Source organism: Epargyreus clarus, unplaced genomic scaffold (genome assembly GCF_041222505.1).
Source record: "Epargyreus clarus isolate Ecla_fem2 unplaced genomic scaffold, WU_Ecla_fem_2.2 ptg000026l, whole genome shotgun sequence".
Classification (NCBI taxonomy): domain Eukaryota; kingdom Metazoa; phylum Arthropoda; class Insecta; order Lepidoptera; family Hesperiidae; genus Epargyreus; species Epargyreus clarus.
Genome location: NW_027332233.1, coordinates 13,431,965 through 13,456,350, shown reverse-complemented (window position 1 = coordinate 13,456,350; position 24,386 = coordinate 13,431,965). Strand labels below are relative to the sequence as shown.

General features: G+C 35.4%; 1 protein-coding gene across 1 annotated transcript; it reads left to right on the top strand.

Annotated features, from left to right (window-relative positions):
- Nucleotides 1-11: 11 nt before the first annotated feature.
- Prp31 (pre-mRNA processing factor 31) lies at nt 12-21,028 on the top strand. The gene is made up of 9 exons (XM_073087579.1): nt 12-295; nt 600-735; nt 1,142-1,346; nt 1,842-1,984; nt 2,540-2,724; nt 3,467-3,607; nt 4,062-4,211; nt 12,739-12,966; nt 20,734-21,028. Exons 1-9 carry the CDS (start codon nt 80-82, stop codon nt 20,842-20,844), a joined length of 1,515 nt encoding a protein of 504 aa, XP_072943680.1. The 5' UTR covers nt 12-79; the 3' UTR covers nt 20,845-21,028.
- The last annotated feature ends 3,358 nt before the right edge of the window (nt 21,029-24,386 follow it).

The window sequence follows — 24,386 nt, the reverse complement described above, 5'->3', positions numbered from 1 at the left end:
ACTGAAATGAGAAATCTATTATAATTAATATAATATATCAAAGGAATTAAGCTATTATCAATAAAAGAGGGAGAGGAAAATGTCTCTAGCGGACGAATTATTGGCAGATTTAGAAGAGAATGATGATGGCGAACTCGAAGCAGTTATCGAAAGCAAAGCTCCTAGTGAAGTTTCCCATGAATTTGCAGTACCATTCCCGGTACCAAAGAGGAGCGAATTACCAAAAGAAGAAGAAATCAAGAACGTATCGATCCGGGAATTAGCAAAACTGCGGCATTCCGACCGTTTAAAACGAGTGAGCTAGCAATTTATTAATCAAACTATACTATCAGTCCCATATTCGCCAGCGAATCACTATTCCATTTCTACTCCTTTACTTCATGTTTCTTAATTTCTACTGCTACATCCATAAGCATATATATTATTGATTTTGATTCTTGATATCAGTTTTAGGTTTTGAGACCGTCTCAATGAGACCTCATTTCACCCTTAGTACCAACATCAAAAGCTCAATGTGCGGTCACGAATGTATAGGGTTTATTGAGAGGTATACATTACCATGATATTGATAATATTATTGTAATTTTTGTCATTGCCAGGTAATGACAGAAATTGAGACCAACTATGGCAGTGACAGGAAGAAAATGGAAGTGATGGGCTTGATGGAGTCAGACCCTGAATACCAGCTCATTGTAGAAGCAAACAATATAGCTGTGGAGATTGATGGGGAAATTGGTAGGTGTAACTTTAAACTATCCCATATATTTATTCTATATCCCATATATCTATTCCCATATATTTACCAAGCAATGTTGTGTAAACTTTACGGGCAGTAATTAAAAGTTCAAATAATTACACAAATTAATGTAAACTCCCCAATTTTTTTGATTGAAATTATTTTGTCCTCAATTGCGCTTAGTTAGTCTTGCTCTTTAATTAATATGAATTCACTGCTTCATTCATTTTACACCACTTGTTCTCTACAAATGAATTACAGAATTATATTTGTAAAACATACACACTATATGTGTGTTTACATGTGTGATTAATTCAATATTTTATCTATAGAAAATTATATGAACCATACAATATTCTTTATTTAGGCAGATCACAAATCAAAACATAACATTTAATTTTCCAGCTATTATCCACAGATTTGTGCGAGATAAATACCAGAAACGGTTCCCAGAACTCGAGTCACTGATTGTAACTCCCCTGGAGTACATCCGGAGTGTTAGAGAACTTGGTAATGATTTGGACAGAGCAAAGAATAATGAGACCTTGCAGAGTTTTCTTACGCAGGCAACTATTATGATTGTGTCAGTCACTGCATCTACTACACAAGGGTAAGTAAAACACAATAACTTTGGAGATTACAACTCAGTTTGAATAATTTGAAACTGGATAGAAGTGTGCAGACCACTTTGTCATAGTCGTAGAACAAAGACGGATTTGACAAAAATGCGAATGCTTTTTATCATATTTGGATAATATATTGTCTAAATATTATAATTGCATTACAGAAAAAATTCTATGTATTTTACTTTTCAAATTAATCAGTCAGTTTAACGACGGATTTGAAATGCACTCATAGTAAAATAACATTTGCGAATAATTTGAAATGGCTGCCCTGTAAAGTTTGGTATTTGTTAAATCCGACTTTGTTCTATGACTATGATGACTTGATGGTTATTGACTTGCATCTCTTGGACTTCTGTAATCAACCTTAAGTAAGATTAGTATTCCTGTATTAGCAATTCTTATTATTCATATTTCTTCTGTGATTAGGTGCATATTTTAGGTTAGGATTGTAAATTTAATTTATATATTTTTTTTTTCAGAAAAGTGTTGTCTGAAATGGAGTTAAGTGAGATATTTGAGGCATGTGACATGGCGGTGGACTTGAATAACTACAAATCCAAAATATACGAATATGTGGAAAGCAGAATGACATTTATCGCTCCAAATATAACTGCCATTGTTGGTTAGTCGTCTTAAAACTATTGATGTATATAATGGACATAATTATGAATTACAAGGTATCGTGAAATTCTGAAGACTATGGGCAATATCTGAGCATTTGTGGAAGTAATCAAGATATAATAAGATATTATTTTATGTGTTTAATAAATAAACAAATAAAAAAATAATTAGAGTTTTCAAAAATACATTTTTGTTATTTTCATGTAATGAAAACAGAATACTGTCTGACACCATTGATTGGATACCCTATATCAATTTGCATAAAAGTTAAACTTAATAATAAATAGTAATTTGATAGTGCATATTTTGCCTTTTTAGTACATATTTCACCCCTTTTTAGTGCATTTTTGCAAGCACATTTCAGCATTTTGATAGGGCATATAATCCGATGTCTACTTAAAAATAACTGGTTAAGTCATTAGTATGAATTAACCAGTTATTTTTAAATCCCAGACTAATATTTTAATTTCACTAGTTAAAAACACAATACAAAAAGATAAAAATAATTGTTAATAATGATTTTTGAGCTCTTGAATGGTATGAATATAACTTATAGGTGCATCAACCGCAGCCAAGATCCTCGGTGTCGCTGGTGGTTTGTCCAAGCTGTCCAGAATGCCAGCCTGCAATGTACTCCCTCTGGGCCAGCAGAAGAAAACACTGTCTGGTTTCTCCCAAGCGGCTTCTCTACCTCATACTGGGTTTATATATTTCTCACAGATTGTTCAAGACACAACTCCAGTAAGTTTTGATATTTATTTAGAACTTTTCTTTCGAATTACGCTTTTATATCTGTAATAAGCATAATATATTTACAGAATTTGTGCTCTATAAATTACTTATGACCTCTTCATGGAATCTGTAGTAAATGACCACATTGTTATAATTATCCCAATACATTGACCTAAGCACTGTACAAGATAGTAAAATAAAGAATATCAATTTCAATTTGAAAGAATAAATGTGAAAAGATGTTCTTTATTAATTGCCGTAGTTTTTTTTTATAATATAAGAGTAGCAGACGAGCATGCAGTCCACCTGATGGTAAGTGGCTACTACCGCTCATGGACATCTGCAATCAACCCCAGATAGGATTAGATATTCCTACCTGAGGTCGGCCACAGATGCGCCGCTACCCCTGAGGACTAAGCTGGAACGCCTCGGAAAAGTCTGTCTTCCTTACCACACCCTTCAAACCGGAACACAGCAGCGCCTAACACTGCTGTTATTAGGTAGAAATAGGTGTGGCGGTGGTGCCGCCGGAGTCGAACCACAAAGGGTTCTACCACATAGTCTTTTGTATTACGCATATTTGCTAAATAAATAGCCCTCTACAGCTCTGTGTTTATAAAATAAGAGTAGGCTTACTTAAACAAGGTAATTTACGATATTTATATACACTGTCAAATAGGTCAACATTATGTTATTAGGAAAATGGCATATATTTTATTTGAAAGAGACAATGCTTATGTTTGTTCTATAGGAGTTGAGATATAAAGCAGCCAAGCTAGTGTCGACAAAACTGACCCTAGCTGCGCGTGTGGACGCCTGTCACGAGAGTACCGACGGACACATCGGCCGGCAATTGCGCGAGGGCATCGAGAAGAAACTTGACAAGCTTCAGGTAACATTATCAACCATTTTCATTCCACTGTTGGGCACAAGCTTCTGCCAACGTGTGCCCACAACATTCAGTCTTCCTCTGCTGTCATATCCTTTTAGATTCTACCCTCATCCATCATAAAGGTTCATAAATTTCTGACGGGCCATTTTTACTAATCCAGTATGCCATGGTTACTTTTTGATATTTGGAAAACAGAATTCTAAAAGATCATCCAAATCCAAACTGTTGCTGATTCTGTTTCTTTCAACTACTAATTCGTATTTATTTCAACTACACTTATTCTTATTCCTTTCAACAACACTAATCAGTTTTTCCTTCAACTACACTGAATCTTGTTATCCTTACTAATTATTATTAACATCGATCTCTGTGATGCGATGTGATAATTTATTTTATTAACTATAAAAAAATTCCTGCTGTACTTATATTTGTAACAACTTCACTCCTCAAACAGGAGCCGCCGCCGGTGAAGTTCGTGAAGCCGCTGCCGAAGCCGATCGAGCAGAGCCGCAAGAAGCGCGGAGGCAAGCGCGTGCGCAAGATGAAGGAGCGCTACGCGATGACAGAGTTCCGCAAGAACGCGAACAGGCTCAACTTCGCCGACGTGAGTGTAACTTTCAGAAAATATCAGTATACGTTTATGATTCATTCGTTTATTTGAAGGTGGTAGAGGTAGAACGCTTTGTGATTCTCCGGCGGCACCACCGCCACACCTATTTCTGCTTCATAACAGCAGTTTCAATTGCTGCTGTGTTCAGGTTTGAAGGGTGTGGTAAGACAGACATACTTTTCCGTGGCCTTCCAGCTTAGTCCTCAGGGTAGCGGCGCATCTGTGGCCGACCTCAGGTAGAAATATTTAATCCTATTTGAGGTTGATTACAGATGTCCATGGGCGGCAGTAGCCACTTACCATCAGGTGGACTGCATGCAAAAAAAAATCAGTCCAAATTATTATTCAGTTTTATTTGTCCCACAATGATGATTCAGCGTGACTCAGCGCTGTCCGTCCATGTTTTTGCGACATGAATGTATTATAATGGAACCAGTTTTACGATACGGCGTCGTGTCGTGATTTTTTATGATGCAAGTCGTACATTTGTATAATTCGTGTAAAACTGTTAGTCCGCTCTGAATATAGACATGAATCGCGTCGCCATAGCAAATTGTATGACTACACCTGCTCGCAAAAACTTCAGAACGTACTAGCAGTTTGGCGCCCACTATACGACACGACATTGTTCAGTCAGCTCAGTCAGCTGTGCTTGTTACCGGGTTCGTTTCCCGAGTTCCTTAATACTATTTTTGTATTTTACTCTCAGTTAGGGTATTTGTTTACTCGTCTGTGTGTATGGCTCCAACGGCACGGTATCCCAAATGATTATTTAAAATGTCACAAAAGTCCTCAAGAATATTCATGCATTTGTTATCAGCCTCAGATAAGACTTCTATACTATTTTAAAACTCATCTGATCATTTAAAATCAGCAAGTCTGCATTCTCATTTGCTACATTATGATTATCTAAAATAAGCTACATATATATTAAGTTGCTTAATTACTTCCTTTTCACTACAGTAGGGACGTTATATATAAATAATATAGCAATTTCTATGTAATAAAATAAAAAGTGAAAAGATTTATGTTAATTCCTCATTTGCATGACCAGTATGGTACATACCAGTTTAAGTATGAACCTAATTTTATCTACTTAACGTTTGTGACAGTTATAATAAATAGTCATAATAAATTATATTGTACTATTACGTTTGCTTTAATGTTCCAATAAACTCATAAATATTTCATTCAATTAATTGAAATTGCGATGAACGGATTTAATTATACGAACATATTTATAATGGGATCTCGGAAATGAAAATTCCATTATAGTATGGTGAAAGCTAATTGAAAATTGAAACACATACCGACTAATAGAGTGAGAGGAAAGTTTAGGCCGCTTACATAGTTACGTTTATTAAATCTGGCATAATTATCAGTCTGATGTGCTGATTGGTTGATTAAATTAATAATTAAGTGATGACCTCCATGATCAATTTTGATATCTTTTCGGCTTTCGGCTATATGTTAAAGAATTTCTCTTGGAAAGTATAGGTACTTATCAAGGGAAATAGAAAAGTCTGTTAAGCACTAAGTAATAAAAAAGACATTGATTGTGTAATAAACGTGCTTCATTTTAACGAAATATAAAAAAAACATATCATCAAAAAGTTTTATTGATGTTACAAAACGTGCGCTTTAATTTTTTATCATAATGTGATCTGTTACTGCGCTTACGAATAGACTCGGTTGATTTTACGACACTTCCGCGACATGAGCGCCCTTAGCATATTTTCGTTTAGCGCGACTCTTAAATGACGTTTTATCCAAACGAAATTCTTATAATTTTAGTAACAAAAAAAATGGCATACGAAGGTAAACAAAAGCAAATAATCGTAAGATTGTACACAGCCTAAGATATACATATCGCGGTAAACCATAATTGTCATGTCAGTGATCGACAGCCGAGCCGTCGTGAGATGATCCTCTCGCTGTGGTGCGGAAAAAGTGGATTGAACAAGAACATTGATTTTCTTTTTGCTATGTTTGCGGATCTCTGCAAAATTATTAGTGCAGACTGCATTTCAATGATTGATGAATTTGTTTGTAGAACCGTACGTCTTGGACGTTGTTGCTTCTATTTAGGCGCATAGATTAAATATACAATTCTTAATGTGTGCTCTTAAGGTGCCTAAGTGCGTAAGTGCTTTATATTCTAAGGCGCCCCTGTGAGTTGTAACACAGGCTTGTGTTTATTATTAAAGAATGGATTGAGCAGTAATATCACAATTATACATGTTCCGGGATATGCAACATCACAACCGAAAATACATAGGAAGGAAGATTTTAGTCCCTTAGTCGGCATATGATGCAGTAATCATGCTGGTTTAAAAAAAAATTAAAACGCTGCAGTGTTTTGACCTAAATCTCGGAAGCACTTTTAGTCTTCAGGGCGGAAGCAGCGTCAAAGAAATAAAACACAATTTCAATTTTAGCCATTGTTGTAACCGCTTAGCATCCGATAATCTGATACATTTGCTACTTATATTTTATTTAAAAAAAAATAGCGGAATAGAAACCCCCTCTTTTTTTGAAGTCGGTCAAAATATTAGTAGGTACGTATGTTAATAATTATTTCATTACATTTATATTATCACAGATTTACGACGCTATAGATGCTGCAACCTTTTAAACTACATACTTGAGCTTTTCCTTCCCTATGTTATGCATATGAATCTGATACGGTAATGTAAACATTCGGCTACACGAAAGAAGGTCATTAATATTGTAACGTAACTTTCGAAAGACCACTTTACGTTACAAACGATTACGTAAATAAGGGCTAATTGGAAAATTAAGCAATTTGTTAAATGTGTGTCGTTTTGAAAAGTTCACTTGCAATTATGTAGATGTAGCTAACTTGTTTCAATAGATATTGTAATTTCTAAATGGCTGCTTATATGTTCTCACTTACACATTAAAGAGAAGAAGTAAAAAAAATAGAAATAATGATATATTTTTACCCGACTGCCAGTTATGTTTTTCGCACGTATCTTGTATGTTTGTCTTCTTTATACCCTCGTATCAAACAAACGGCTGGATAAATTTCGACAGTTAAGGTGTCATTATATTCGTCTCAAATACCCAAGTGTCCTCAGATAGGCGTTAGGAAAAAAATCAAAAAGGCGATTATTTAACGCGAAATAGCAACACAAAAAATATATATGAATTATAATCTTTATTGGACCTAGTTATACATACGTATACTATTGTACGACAAATACTGTACGAAAAGTAAGCCAGTAAGTCTTTAGTCTACCCATACAGTCATATTTGTTTAAGTTTCAACAGTGACTGTGGTTTCGTGTTAAGTAAATTCGTTTGTTATGTTTCGTATCTTTACTCAGTGTGTATTGCGAAACTTTCTATTTTAAACAAAGTGCGCGAATGACCTAGGTGTTGCACGAGTGTGAGATATGCGAATGGTGTTTAGGTCATTTGCGTTCATTAATCTATATAGATATTGTACAAAAAATGTAAAGTGTCAGTCTTTGATTTAATTAAATGTTATTTACAATACTTACTGAGAATGTACAGCAGCGGTCGGCAACCTTTTTGGCAACACGGGCTATGAAGTTGCTATATGGTGTATTAGCGGGCTGTATTTGGAAATAGTTTCTGAACCTCTTTCTTCAAATGCCAAAGAATGGTCTTTGTTAAAAATAATGTTAGGTTCTATAAAGGTCTGCGGGTTGCAAGGACAGGTCCTAGAAAGACCCGTGGGCTGCAGGTCGCCGATCGGCATACTATGAATATTATGTTACAATAACATGTCCTGTTTTTAATATGCTTAGTATATTGCTTCTATGCAAATACATATGCAAAAATGCATGGGAGATTTAACTATTGAGGACCAAGGTATTGCCGTTCCGTAACAAAAAATTGGAAATGTCTTCCGTTTATAAAATTGACGATATATACACAACACGAAAACCGAATTAACCCAAATAAGCCCTTATAAAGATAACAGGTTTGCGAATCAGTAAAGCAATATAAAAGGAATGTTACATAATTACTATCATGCCACAGCCTCTCAACTGCAACGTACATGCAAGACAGGTATGCAAATACGCAGATTATTCATGCACCAATACTGTATAATTATTAAATAGGTTTTGCTTGCATCTCTAGAGTTGCAGTGTAGCGTGACTTTCACATTATCGTTTATTTACGAGAAAGGTTATGTTATATGGGCCATCCTTGCTAACTTCGAATGGACCTCGAAGGGTGTGCCACTTGAGGAGAAATCTCAAAGTGAGAACTCACGTAGCGTATTTCTTCCGAGTCCACGTGCGAACGAGTTGCTGTTTGTTGTTTTTGAAAATGACATAGTTGTCATTCTTTTATCTACATTTTGTATACTACGCGTGGGTGTTTTCTTAAAACAAACAACAACTACAAGTATTACGTGTCAACGCGCTTTCGTGAGGATCCTCGTACTTTTTGATATGTTTTGTTGATTTCTTCATTTTTGACTGCGGGATAGGTTTGAATTCAAATCCGACTTTCAATATTGAGCTGTTGCAATATTAACAAACTGGAAGGAAAACTAAAAACGTCTCTTCTCTTTTTGAGCTCGATTCCAAATTAATGTTCCGTCGGTTATGCTGATAATTTTATAAACGCCTGACCTAGTTAATTAATACTCAAATTCAGTTGACAGTTGACTCTAGATAATTAACACGCTTTAAATACTTATTTTCATCATTTTATCGTTTGGGAAATGACAAGATATTCATAATTAATTAATCATTGAATCGTAGGATCAAAATTTCGGAACTGTCTTGAAACTATTAATGTTACACCGACAGTGTTCTAAATCACAAAAGATGAATCGATAAGAACATTGCATCGTTTTGCAGTATTTAATCGCCTTTCATCGTAACCTTTTAATTATGTAAATGGGAAGAATATTCATGTGTTATACTGTAATAATTACCGATATCGGCCGCCGTTGCGCGCCGGCGCCGTTCGATGCTGCAGTTTTCGCAGAAATCATAGATGAAGTAAGAATAGACTTTTAATGCAAAACAAACTGTCTGGTAATATATCAGTCGAAAGGATTCTATTTTATTATAAGGATTATAAGGAGTTTATTCACACCTAAGAAAATAAGGGTCTAAATATGTGACATGTGTGTCATGTGTGTTATGTCGAATCTGAGACAATAAGGAAGCAAGTTATTACTTGCCTGTATTTTTGAGACTGAAACATCTGCCAGGAGTACTGTCTTCTGCTCCACACATATCGCAGCGAGTTCATACGCATTGGAAAGAATGCTACACCGATTAGCAGTCTATTTGGCTACTTCGTCTATGGCAGAAAACCAATAAATGTGACGTCATGCTCGGTGGGTCGTAACAGATGAGTTGAATTACAAATGCATTCGGATGCTCCCCCGCTAATGACCGGTTTACACGCGGACTTTGTTTAGGCGTTGTTAACTTCAAATTGATTACTGGATTTATTGTAAGCTCTGCTAAACATGAATTGGAGTTAATAACACAATCAGTACGGAATGAATGAAGTCTTTATGAAAATATAAATACTACAGTCCAGATAACTCCACGCACATTGGAAAATATTATTAGGAAAATATTGTAAGGCTTTTATGGGCCAAACATTATGGGACGGTCTACAACCTTTAAAAAAATACGCCTATGTCAGTATACAAAGATTCCGTTAAAACGGATCCAGGTATTTCTATAACTATTGAGAGAGCGCATTATTGAAAAGAAGTTTTCATTTAATGGTGTTTCTTTGCAAGTTTTAAGTCAGGAACGTAGAAAATGATAGATTTGATATACATAACTAACAGGCACCAAATTAATAGAGATATAAGTTACCGAGATATAGAGACGGTAGACATAAGTTACCTGTCATGTACACCAGCCGTAGCGTAAGTGGCCCGTGAGTTTTTTCGCGGACTCAAATAGACCGGAACACTGACAGTTGGCGGGTGTGACGTCCGCGTACCGGCCGGCGCGTGCGCAGCATATCGCTCGCTGCCCGGTCGCACGTGCATGGTGATGCGCACGACGGCCAACTGTTCTTCGGTACACTTTTCTAGGGTTCCGAACCCCAAGGACAAAAACCGAACCCTATGAAATGAAATATATGAAATAAATTTATTTTGTATAGCCCAACGGCGGCACTTGCAAATTGCCGCCGTTGGGCTATATATTATCTATTATCGAGTATATATATATATATATATATATATATATATATATATATATATATATATATATATATATATATATGTATATATATATATATTATCGAATTACCTATTACTTAGACTCCGCTGTCTGTCCTGTCACAGGCCTCTATCTCTGGAACCGTAATAGAAAGACACTTGATTTTTTTTACAGAGAATTTATAACGATGGCCGGTATAACAACAAATATTAAAAATATTAAAAAGTATATATATAAAAAGGGAATTAACCATTGAACCGTTATAGGTATCACAATGTATGTATTTCAATGGCTGCTATAATAACAAATACTAGAAATTTAAAAATATGTTGGTGGTACGGAACCCTCCGTGTACGGGTTCGGCTTGCACGTGGTCAATTTTATTGTACCCAGTTACGAGCAGGTTTTTCGTTAACTATGCCCTGTTTTTTGTCAAGAACCTTCGGATAACTTGCAGCACGAAGTAGGAACGTGTCTCTAAACAAATAAATACCTAACGGCATTTAGAAGGGATCTTCGTCGATGTCGATGTAGGTTATTAAGCATATAGAGGGCAGAGAGATCTATTTAACTACTTATCTTTTTTGATAAATGTTAATGCAAATAAAACAAAAGTATAAATATTGATAAAAAAAACACCTTTAGTTCGTAGTTTTCAGTCTTTATTGTAGAAGTAGAAGCTGTCTGTCGAAATCTGTGACCGTACCTTAAGTCTAATTGTAAATAGAACAGGAATCTCACTTGAACTAATCATAACAGTCTTTAAAATATGGTATTAGTAAGAAACGAATATGATGATACCGCTATTTTACCACACTTTTTCAATCGGAACACGAAAGTTTTCTAACAGATTGAGAGCCATATTTTACTGATTTGCTTGTTTCCTTTTAATGTGTCTTGTTCTTAATATTTTTTATTTGAAGTTATATTCCGCGGCGCGTACCGTGTTTGTGTTAGTAAATCGTTATTGTTCGGCTCGCTGATCACGTAATTGCTCCGGCGGTCTTTGTAAAATGATAAATGAATTTGTAGTGCAACACTAAACAAGGCGATTAGTTCCAATACACATACTCTGTACGCCGTCCACCGCCATCACTCGCAGAGATCGGCCGTATTAATGGCTTTCTAATGACATGTTTTCTCAAGTCGCAATTAAAAAGTTGTAATAAATCCTTCTAAGGAAACAAGAAAGGGAAATGTTTAATTGCTTTTAAATTGCGATATGAATGGCTGATATTTGAATTATAATTAATATGTCGTGCTAACACGAAGTGCCTTTGAGCTAATAAATTTGCATAGTTCAGTATCAGTTAATTTAATTTTAGCAATGCCATTGGAGTTTTATTTATTACCTTGATGTTATACACGAGTCAATTTACATTTGGTAGGCAAATCAATGGATAGATTGTTATTAATTACGCGTGTTACATACTTTAGTTTAATTCGTTTATGTAACTTTCGTATGTATTTTTTATTTAAAATATGTAAGCTATTTTAAATTATGAAAACGGAAGGCGGCCAAAGGAACTTATCAATTAATAAGATAGCCTTGCCATATGTTTGGGCTGAGGCAAATAAACAAAAAAGTTATAGGTATAAAACGAATTTCACGTAAAAAATTATAACAAAAGACTTGTTACAAAGCTTGTTACTTCATTATTTTCTAAATTGAGATATGAGACGTGTAACTAAGAGAAAACAACGGAAGGAATTTCGCACAGATAAACTGATTACACCACAGACCACAGTTTCGCAAACCCGTAGCGATTGCAAATAAAAACATTCCTTAATTCGTTATCTTGTAATCTTGAATAGAAATGAATAGAATAATCTATCTACTTTAAATAAAAATAGATTGTAACTTAAAAGTAATGCTCTTTGCGCCATAAAGAATACGAATAAATAAGTATTGCAACACCGGCACAGCCTTGACGTAAATCGTAAATAAGCATTAATTGAGCAATAAATTATTTTATTTCATTTCTCGTCGTTAGCAACAAATAGTTAAACAGTTTTTTGATAAAATAAAAGTAGCGAACGAGCATGCCGTCGACCTGACAGCAATAAATGCCGTCCATAGATTTTTATAATAAGCCCTAAATAGGATGGAAGTTCCTTCTGAGGTCACATAGTACTAAGCTGGAATGCTTCGTGTACTTGTTAACCTCGTACCATACCAATCAATGCTGTAATAAGGCAAGATACGAGTAGTGGTATTGCCGTCGAAGTCGAACCACATTGGGATTTTCCATTTACCATTGATTTAATCGTTTCACCTCCTTACCAATTTCAAATTCAAAATAACCTATTCTGTCTAGATCGAAGACGACGCGTACCAAGAGGATTTGGGTTACACAAGAGGCACGATCGGCAAGTCGAGCACGGGGCGGGTGAGACTGCCGCAGATAGACGAGAAGACGAAGGTCCGCATCAGCAAGACCTTGCAGAAGAACCTACAGAAACAGAACCAGCAGTACGGCGGCGCCACCAGCATCAGGAGACAGGTGTCGGGCACTGCGTCGTCTGTCGCCTTCACGCCCTTGCAGGTTGGTCTTTTATATTGATTTGCAACGTTGCCTAAATGCTTGTGAAATGTTCCTTAATCGTACAGGTTTGTATAGGGGTGTCAATTTAGACGTCAAGTCATTATGAGTAATGACGTTGACGAATGAATGAGTTAAGTCCAGCATATGTTAAAATGCTTTACCGAAATATGTAGAAGAACCGGTATTACGGCGATATAATCAGTATTAGGGAACAGGCTCATTTTTCGTCACCCTCGCGCCAATAGTGTCATTTTTTGTGTGTTTACTGTTCGACTTTGGTCGCTAATCCAATTATCTGTGAAATTTCTCTTAGAGTTGTTAACTGCAGATTAGATGGTGATTGGTTATTAATGACCGGCGTTGATCTATAGTAGTATACTATAATCAGTCTTTATAACGACTTTATATCAGGCACTTCAAAAGGGAAATTGCCTTAAATAGACGAAAACCGGATAAGCAAATCTAGACTACTTCTACCTTTAAATTAATATGTACAAGATGAGCCGACAATTGCAAAAATCCGCCATGCAGTTTTTATAGGCTCAATAACATAAGGAAACGACAGATCCTACAATAAATTAATGGAAACGTATTTTTGAATACTATAACTGCCACATTAAGGTTTTTAAATCGTTGCAATTTTAAAAGATTGGCTTAAATTAAGGCTCTTTCTTATAATTAGTTAATCAGTGTACATCATTAACGTTAGAAAACAAGTATTTATGGCTATAAATGTTTAATTAACATCGATCATTTTTGCTTATATAACTAATAATTAATTATTTATTATAGAAGAAATTTCCGATGATTTAATCATGTACATTAGTTTAATATTTGATATCAGACGCAAGAATATCTTCGTATCATGTTAAACTCGCCTTCAGCCGATTAATTTTATTCCATAGTCAACAATTTTGTCTTGGAAAGTTGCATGTAAGTCACTTTCCATAAACATATTAGCTACAAAAGCCTTTTATTTGAAAATCACGCAAACAATTGTATTCAACCTATTTGCTCGGATTGGCATAACCTCGAATAGATCTCAACAGGTATATCTTGATTATATATTATTTAACTTACAAACTGACAGACTTCAAATAGACAGATACAAACGACCAAATGAAAAAAAAAATGAAATTTATAACAAAGTCAGATAAGATGACTACACTCGTAAAGAAATGACAAATTTGATTCTTAGATGCCCAGATAGATACATTTAAATTGCGCTGCGATGTAGAAGAGATTACAATTACATAAACTGGTTAAGCATTGTTGGGAACTATGCCAATGTACCCAGACGACAGGTTCCATTGTCGTCATCGCGCCGTAATCGAGCACGTTTTGACACACACAAGCGCACATGCATTATATGTAAGATGTTCACACGTTTAAATTGTTGTCATTTTCTCATTACAATCTTTTTTTGCATTTAATTAGTAATAGGGTGATGAGTGGTGTAAGTTTTCGTGAAAGTAGATGTACGATAGTATATGAAAGCGAAGTATCCGGCTCGAAGGACCATTTCGTTTTTTATTTAAATTGAGGAATATATGTAACGCAGATTGCAGATCCCAAGTAATAAAAGCGACAGATGGTTTCAATTATATATTTTTTAGATTTTCCTAAAGTCGTATCGCATAAATACCTCAACGGAATGATCAATCGTGATTACGACGACCCGATTCTCCGTGAACAGTCCATAAACAGCGTTGTCTACAATCAAAATTCCTAGAGTTGTAACATTTTATCGCTCTCGGCCCTGAAGGAGCGAAGGCATCATTACGATATCGCACGTCTATCTAGCCCTTGAGCGGCCGCTTCTTAGATACTGTGCCTCTTCCACACGTAAGGCAAACTTGCATGCAATTTATTTTCTTTTGTGTATAGTTCACCTCCGCTGAACGGTGTTGTAAGGGAGACATTCTTTTTGCGAAGCATTTATGCTTAGTTTTCAGGGGTAGCGGCGCAACTGTTGCCGACCTCAGGTAGGTATCTTATCATATCTGTGCCATGTGGTTGATTACGGATGTCCATGGGCGGCAGTAGCCACTGACTATTAGGTGGACTGCATCGTTTGTTACTTCTATATCATAAAAAAATACAATTAAATATAGATGTAACGTTTAAAAATTGTTTTATGTTTTATTATGATGCACGTAAGCATAAGTAGCACATTGAGAACCCAGAAACTATAGTATGTTCGTATTAAAACAGTATAAATAATGTGTAAAATAAAACAATCTTAATTTTTCATTGTAAACGTGTAAATTTATGTATGTGTATATTTTCCCCGCAATTATACAAAGGTTTTATTTTAGTTGATTTAATTAATTCAAATGCTAATTACCAGCATTTCTCTTAAAGTATTTTAATTTCAGTTCTTATTGTTATCGTTGGCTATGGAGTTAGATTTATGATATAGACGCAGTAAGGGAGAGAGTTTGCACACCTTCTGTTATATATTGCAGTGCTACAGCTCTACTGTTAAAACTGCACTTGTTGTTTAAAGCTCTGCTACTTTCATAGGGAATGTTTTATAAATATGCAAGTCAGTTTATAGATTATGTTGTTCGCTACTTGAGTAAGCTTTCGTGTTGTAGGATTCTCGAGCGCAAGTAACGCATCGCTTGGATCACAAGGGGTCTAGTGTTTGTGCCTTCTGACGATTGCGATGTTGACTTTTCCTCTAGTTGAGCCTTTAGGTTCGTTAACATCAGAATATTTCCTTTTAATAATGTACACCTTTGATCGTATCATGTATCACTAAATGAATGTAGGAGTAGTTGTGAAATGAAGATTTTAGAACTATAATTAATATTGACATTTGATTTTTTCAAACATTTAATAAAAAGTTGACATCAATATAAATAATAAACCAGTAAATCTTATTCGGAAAGCGACGTTGTCTAAAAAACACCTTACTAGCATGTTTCCGTATCTACGCAAAATATACAGTATTATACACACTATACTATAGGTACTTACAGAAACAAAAAACCGCAGTATGTTTTGTGTATGCTTTTTAATATAAATAACAAATTGTAATTTTAGTAAATAATACGTAATCACTTATTAGTATTAAATCACTAATGAGCTAAAAGGTGAACGGGATCATATCGTATTGCAACCAAATGCACCAACGTGTAGTCTCAGCGTAAGATATGCGCGCAGACAATGCAGCGTTTAACTGCAATTTTCTTGTTTTCATCCGCGGCTATCTGGCCGCCGATAACGGACTCTGTGTACGGACATTAGCGTTCCCCCGGATAATGCTATTCCTTATAATGATGACGCTCTTATCTGGCAAATAGTTATACGGAACGCTGTTTGAATGGATGACTCAAATAGGTTGTGCTTAAGGTTAAAGCTAATGCTTCGTACTAAATAGATTGTATTTACAGATAAATCCTATGTATACTCTTATGTATTGATTTGCCAAGAAGTATTTTTTATGACAGACGTAATGTTGTAATAAAAAGAATAAAATTCATAATTATTAGACTATTAGCGACCCAAATTATAACATAAAACAACAAAATAGAAAGCGACACCTAGATTAGAGATATATGGTAAGAATGTCATACGGCTTCAGGAAGAGACAATCATTTAATATTTTGTCGCAATTATATTGTCGTTTTGAATTTGTTTCACGGTAATTACATTTGAATTATCTAAGCAGAATGTTGATATAATCAACGCGGAGACAGGCTTGATTTGTAGAAACTTACTCAACTAGCTTTAAACGGTTCCAGATAATAACAATCAGGAAATGTGCGTTGGTCAGGAAATACCACTTTGTTCGGGAACTTTTGCGGACCATCGCCTGTTGAAACCATTGTTGTAATCAATACGGACGGAGCAATGGTTACTAAAAAATAAAAACTTGAACCCCACATAGCTCAATAAAATTATACACTGATACTGACGTTCATACAACTAGTAGACATTAATTATTCGTTACCTAATTACGTTCTGAAAGAGTAAAGACTTATTTTTTAAAGTTTAACATCAATCAAAAAATATATTTATTTATTTTAAAATATTTTTATTATATTATTTAGATTACCTACTTTAATTACTGTTCAGGAATTTTAGTTATGAAATATTTATTTTTATTTTTTGTATTAGTGTCCGATTGATTAAATTTCTCGTTTATATTTTTGAAATTTAAAGATTTTTTAAAGAATTATTTTGGCGAACAATAATTATCAGTGTAATCGCTAATCACAATAACAAATAAAAATGAAAGTTGAAGCTAAATATATATATATCGTTGTGACCTATACCTACTTATAAGATTCTTTTTGTTTTGAAAAATATGACTGACAGCGCGGTAATTTCCATCACAAAGCGTTTGCATATCATTATGCACAGAATCCGTGAAGTAGCGTACAAATATTTCAGCGAGGAAAGTGGCCCTTTGGCCCCTCGGTGATTTTAAAGCTATTCATGTTTATTGCAGGCACATAATACCATGTTCATTTACAAGTTTCGCATGTAGGCAAGCGAGCGGGGAAATGGCCTATTGGTATTTCAGACGATCTGGTTAGTACTTTCACCGAACGTTTACATTTCGCTGTTGGTATTTGTGCTAGGGTAATGGCACCGCCCTTTTGCTATAACTCTAAACGATGTTGACATTATAGAAATGTGTTGTACTTACGGTGCCCGTCGGTGCCTTTTGTGTGAAAGGCAATTTCTAATTTTCTTCCTGATAATAATACAATAGCTAGTTAAGAACTGGAAATGTATAACGCGAATGAATACTAATACGGCCAGGAGATTAGTATGTGTGATTTACACATATAAAAGCCACTATTTCAGATTACATTATGACAGATTACAATTTAGCTATTTTAGCGACACTTAATGGGTACTTATTCTAATTATATTGTCTGTGCGCATTATGTACATCTATTTTTCATGTGTACTTAATGTGATTATTATGTATTAAGTAAATTTCTTGCAAATCTCATATAACGCGCCATTCCAAGAACAGACTCAACATTTCTTCATGCAGAGTTCTTTTAAAATGCTTCGCGCAGACCGGTATCGTTCCCTTGCGACCGTTAGCCGGATTATAATCAATATGTTTTTACTATTCAAGCAAGTCAACAATTTTATGATATTAATCCTCAGGGGCAGGAACGCATCTATAATAAATTGAAAGTAGAAGTCATATTCTGTTTGGGTGGTCTATTAACTATTGACCTTAAGCTCCATAAGCCACTTCATGTTAGGCCAATAACAGCTCGTTATTTTTTCTACTCGTACCAATGGAACCAGTAACATTTCTACAGCACTGTCAAGTCTTCTTTCCCTAGATTTTTGGAAATGTATAATATATTATCAACGTAGGCCTTATGCGAGCGACGAACTGGTGGAGCTTAGTGTGTAGATGTAGTGAAGGTCACACAATCATTATATCATTAAAAAAAACACCTTAAAAGGTATACATTTGCGAATGTAACGTGGACACGAATTTAATAGTGCAGAAATTATGGTGTATTGGCATCATTATCATTTTCTTACGGCTACATGCTACATTGCTATCTTTTATTAGACTGACAACGGCGCTTTTACATTTAAATTTAAAAAATTGTTTTAAAATTGTTTTAAAATTCACATAGACACTTTTTTATACTTTTGAATGCATTGTAAAGATTAAATTACATCTTCATCAGGTAATATGTTTCGTCAGCGTCTTAATTAGTTACAAGTTTCAATTTATGTTACGTCAATATGCTATAATTTATAGAAAATATATTATGTTTGAAGAAGCGTAATTACGCAACAAGTCTGCTACAAAAGATTAGGATGCTAAACAAGTATAAAGCAATTTTATCAGCTGTCACAAAGTTTAATGGTTCAAAAAGTTAAATTAACTACAAGCGAATATGTTAAGTTCGTACAAGTGAATGTTCCTTTTAGAAATAAAATGTACACAACGATAATTCAGACGTTAAAATTGCATAATCCTCGTCCCAAAACAAAAGTTGTGCGAAAATATAGCTCTTATATTGAATGAATAATTAACGTATTAATATAAAAGAACAGTTTATAATTACTTTCCGAACATAAATGAACACAGTGAACAAATGACAATTGCGCATTTAATGAGCTGTTGCAAGAGCAACAAAAAGAACAAACAGATGAATGATTATTTTGCATCATCCATAATTCGCATGGCGAAGTGTAATAACACGTAATAATTCAGCGGGTAAAAAATGTTGCACGTGACAAACGTGAATGGCGGGAATTATTATGAGTAAGTTGGCATCGCCTTGAGCGTCTTACGCACCATCCATCTTGCTGTCCGGCCGAGCACGACGCAAATGAACGAGAAAGCCAATGCAAGTATTATGGCATAGTTTATAAATAAGGCACGATTTTTTTATGTAATGGAAGTAGCAACTACATGATGTGTAGTGGTCGTTGCGCTCGATGGAATTCTGTAACCAATTCCAAATAGCTTAGATATTCTACTTGAACCCGTACGGAAATTCATTCCTAGCATCCTATGTGGATGCCGGCTGACCATATGAGGTGACCATCAAACGACACATTAAGAACTAATCCTTAAGAGTATTATCGCAACTGTCATGATCTTCAAGTAGTGAATTAAAACCCCTGTTCTATATGAAATTGGTTGCAGATATCTATGGACTACAATGTCCAATACCAAAAGGCAGAATCAGATGGAATCAGAAATATTAATTAAGTGCCGCTACAAAAATTTAACCAAAGGCCATCCACAAATTAGATTTGTAATGCTAATTAAAATTTCTTATCTTATGAAAATAACATACCTACACATAAAAGTTTGGACCTTTGATTTAAATTTATTTCATCTCTTCTTTATATTGCTGCAGTACCGTACAGTTCACGTAAGGGTATCGCATTACTCGCTACATTTTATGAACGTGGTCTTAAGTTAAACTGCTTCGAGCCTTTGACTGATTTGATCCGTTCATTTCTGACATGATCTTTCGTTCAAACTGTGCACAAATACGCGCGTAAATCAAATTATAAAAGCCCAGATGGACAACCAAATTGGATAGTGTCCATGGGCCTCTATTTTAGTACAAAGATACCAGCTCGCCGGTGTCCTGTAATCACGACCGATCTTAATGGTAATAACATGGAATGACAGGTCCGACGCCGTCAATATATCATGCACCGATACGATATCTCGTTGAATAGGAATGTCGCTCGACGTGGACATGCCGTTTACCTCTTTCCATGGTAGAGGACCGATTAGAATACGATTTTCGATATGATAAGTTGCTGAAGGTTGGTGAAATAAGCTTTCGCTCGCTCTGTATTCGCACGCAACGGCAAGTGATACAAATCGCAGATATCTGTAGGCCGGAAATCTTGAGTTGGTTGCACACAACTGTTAGAAGTAAAAGTTGTTGCTATCAACGATGAGCCTCTTGAATATTTGATTATGCTATTATGTCACGCTATTTAAATAACCTGATCCGTAGGTATTGTGGGAAATTTGGATATGCACACCTGAGTTGAGCAGTGCGCGGTTGCAGATGCGTTGCTTTCCATTTCCTAGTTAGTAGGTATACTTCATGTTAGTTTCACACCAGACGCAATAGCCAGGGATGCCGTCGCAATAACCCTACGAAGTAGTATATAATACTATCACCATTATACAACTTAAATTTGTATATGCTATTCATACTTTCTCATCAAAAAGAAAATTGGCATCATTCTTAATCATAATTTGTTTCTTATATTCTTATTTTTTCCCAGGGTCTGGAGATCGTGAACCCTCAGGCAGCCGAGACGCGTATGAACGAAGCGAATGCCAAGTATTTCTCAAACACTTCTGGATTCTTATCGGTTGGGAAGAAGACTACATGACGCCTCACAAAAGCATCTGTTAATCCACCTTAGAATGTAAAGTGAGGAATAATGTATGTATGTAGACCTTGTACGTGAATACGGTTAGAAGCGCCCAAAATAGGATGCATTGGTTCATTGGCATACATTGGAATACAAGCATTTGCGTAAGTTTAAGAAATTTTTAATAAAAAGTGTTCACAAACTGTTCGTTTTATTCATACCCTTCGCTTAGCAAGCTTGGAAAGGTTAATTAAAATAAGTATAAAGTCCGCTTAATTGCAATCTACCAAGTACTTTTATATTCATAGTAATAGGTTTACTATTTCAAGAACAATTTATCTCTCTTTCCTTTACAAAAGAACCAACACATAAAAGCGATTCCTTTTTATGGAAGCCCTTAGTCATTTAAGAGCTATTCCTGTCACAGTTGTGTGGCGGTATTGTAAATCAATCCGCACCTTCGAACAGCCAACGACCAAGCTCATTTATTTTTTCCACTGTATCTCAAAAGGTTTGACTTCTGAAGCTATAATGTTGGATTATTCTAACATTTCAAAGTAGATTGGTGTGATGCAATTGCTACAGTCGGTTGAGATAATACATTTTTTACTTTATAATTATTTTGAATAAGATTTTATAAGCACTTTAGAATGATAATATTTGATTTATAAACATACTTAATAGACATAGTTTGAAAAATCATCGTCAATCCACTCCTGTCCAGCTGCTGGATATGGGTGTCTTCTCAAAATGAGAAGGATTATGCTAATATACACCGCCGGGCAACTACCAATTGATAAACTTCACAACTTCAACTTTACAGAAGTTTTTTTTTTAAATTGCTCAGGTATGGAGGTTTCCTTAGTATAATTAACTTTCTAATACGCACATAAATTAAAAATTAGCGATGTGTACCTAACAAAACACAGGTTCGTAAATAGTGCTGCAAAAATTCTAATGCAAGTCATATTACATTGCCTATGAATGGAGCTTTATATCTAAGTTCCAAAGAGAATCGCTATTACAGAACCATATCAAGGTCTCAATCATTGTTGGAGAGCTTAACGCCCAAGTTTCTACAATCTAACGCTTAAACGACGCAGTTGCCCCTAATGGCCTAGCTAAAGGTCGAGCTGGTTTAATAGATGCGACAAATATAAAATAAGGCTACGCTCTAATTTATACAGTTATCTACTAGTAAGTGCGCATAACTTAAACCCCGTCAATGTTTGTTATTTTTGCGCCTACACTGTTATGTTTAATCAAGCCTGTAGTGGGACAGTTTGGTCTTTCTTTTATGGATATATCTAAATTATATCTAGACCGTGTGGCCTAATGGATAAGGCGTCGGACTTCGGATCCGAAATTTGCAGGTGCGAGTCCTGTCACGGTCGACTGTAAGCTCTTCATATCTTCTGCTTTTTTTTGCAAGGAAGTAATAAGGCCGAGCGTGTTGAGAGGCAGGAGAGACGGTCGCGGGTCCTGGCAGGACAGCCGCTAGCAGGCGGCGTGTGCAGGACCGACTGCATATCTATCTTAATCTTGAGAACTGCATAGATTAGCCTACAGATAAGCTTACATAACGCCTCGTTACAGTGAGAAATATTTGGAGCAATTGGAACCTATGTGTGAACATTCTTGGTAATACCTCACTCATCAGAGCACATATTAATACCGGAAACACGCTAGCAAGCTCATATTTCATTTTTAACTTTCCAAATAAAGAACTATTTTGGAATACCGGAGTAGAGAACCAAAAAAACGGAACTCTTATAAATGCGCTCTGTCCAACTGTTCGACCGTCTGTCTGTATGTCACCGCCATGACGACCAATTTAAATAGGAATATTTAGGAAGTTTTCCTTAAACTAATGTATTAGTTTTGAAGATCAGTATCAATTGGAATATGTACCTAAAATACGTAGGTTGGTATTTTTATATTGTTACTTTCTATTTAATAGTTAAATAACTCAACGGTAAGTAAATCAACTTTATGTCGTAAACAAGAAGTGATAGCCTAGTGATTTGAAATTTCTGGGGGTCGGAGGTTCAAAATGATAAGTAACGTTCTTGTAGATAGGTAACTCTTTACTGCCGAAAACGTGAAAATTGATTATGTCAAATAGGCATTTACATAATGGACGGAGTAAAGCAGCCACATAAATATACAAATGAACCCGTACCGTACTACAGTAAAGTAAATACTTGTAAGGATTGTGTATTTCTGTCTATGTCTATGTACTTCGCTTTGCACCACTCGTGCCATTTCCTCGTATTTCGTTTCCATGTTACGTAAGTGGAGATTGGTCGAGACGCACTGCGTGAACGCTATGCTACCTTACATTACTAAATAAGTATATTAGCACAGATGTGCGACGACTTCACACTTTTAATAAGAAAGTGGTAGAACTTCGATGGTTGTGTGCGAAGGCATTAATGCACTATTTCTGCTTTATCAGCAGTGTAGAGTGCTGCGTTTTGGTTAGGTGAGGTTGTTCGAAGACAAAATGACACTCCATTGTAGTCAATACTCTGTAAATAAATACTGATTTCAGCCCACATTCAGATTTTTCTTGAGTGCCAAAAAATAAGACAATTTCTACTGTATACGCAATTAAGTGCTATCAACTCAAAAAAGTACCTAAATGCCTATGTTTTAGTTTAAAAAAGTGTCCTTAACACGTTTCATTTCATCGCGTAGTGATTTATTTGTTTAATATTGCATCATGCAAGTTTCAACATTTTTATTTAGAAGTAAAAGCCTGCGTGCAAAACAATTAGATTGATGACATCATAATGAGAAAAATTCCAATGAATTCCAAAAGATTCGAACTTTCGGCACTGCTGCCGGTGCCACTGCACGGGTCTCTTCTCAGACTGAGCTGGTCAAGTGCCAATTGGTAGATTTCACATTACTCTGTCAACTTTTTTCAAAATCAGCCGTGTAGGTTTCCTTACAATCTTTTTCTCCACCGTTAAAGCAACTGATTATTATTTTTTAATACGCACATAAATTTGAAAAATCAGCGATGCGTGCCTGGGATTCGAAGCTTGGATCTTTCGATCGAGACGCTTACTTTCTACCACTAGAGTTTGTATCACTGCTTGCCAAAGACTACTTATCTACTATCTTTAAAATCGACCGAGTCGGCGTTGCAGCGACGGGACGGGACCTAGTTCAGTTGTGTGCGTGTGTATGAATTACTTACATTCCATATATTAACTGTAACATCATTGCATGTAACTAATTCGTTACGTTATGTTCTGTTATGTTTGTTTTATATCGCTTTAGGTCAAGGACGACGTGGTACGTTGAATCCGAGAAAGTCACTCATTGTTTCCATCAAACGTAAGTCAAGGTGATCGAGTTGGATTTTAATCACATGTTCAGGAGCAATAAATGGACATGTTTCTAAATGTGAATTAAGAGGTCACTGCAATCCATCAATGTATTTGATGGATTCCAATTCAATCATTTGCAAAGTGTTGCGAAAATTGAAAGGCAAGTATTTATATGAAAGTAATTTTAATGAGATTTAGACTCCTGAGAATAACTGACAA

What these genes read in the sequence shown, in the direction of transcription:
- Prp31 (XM_073087579.1), top strand. Translation starts at nt 80, where the DNA reads ATGTCTCTAGCGGACGAATTATTGGCAGATTTAGAAGAGAATGATGAT. An exon ending in GGAGATTGATGGGGAAATTG is followed by an intron (nt 736 to 1,141) that starts GTAGGTGTAACT and finishes TTAATTTTCCAG; the next exon opens with CTATTATCCACAGATTTGTG. An exon ending in AGAAACTTGACAAGCTTCAG is followed by an intron (nt 3,608 to 4,061) that starts GTAACATTATCA and finishes CTCCTCAAACAG; the next exon opens with GAGCCGCCGCCGGTGAAGTT.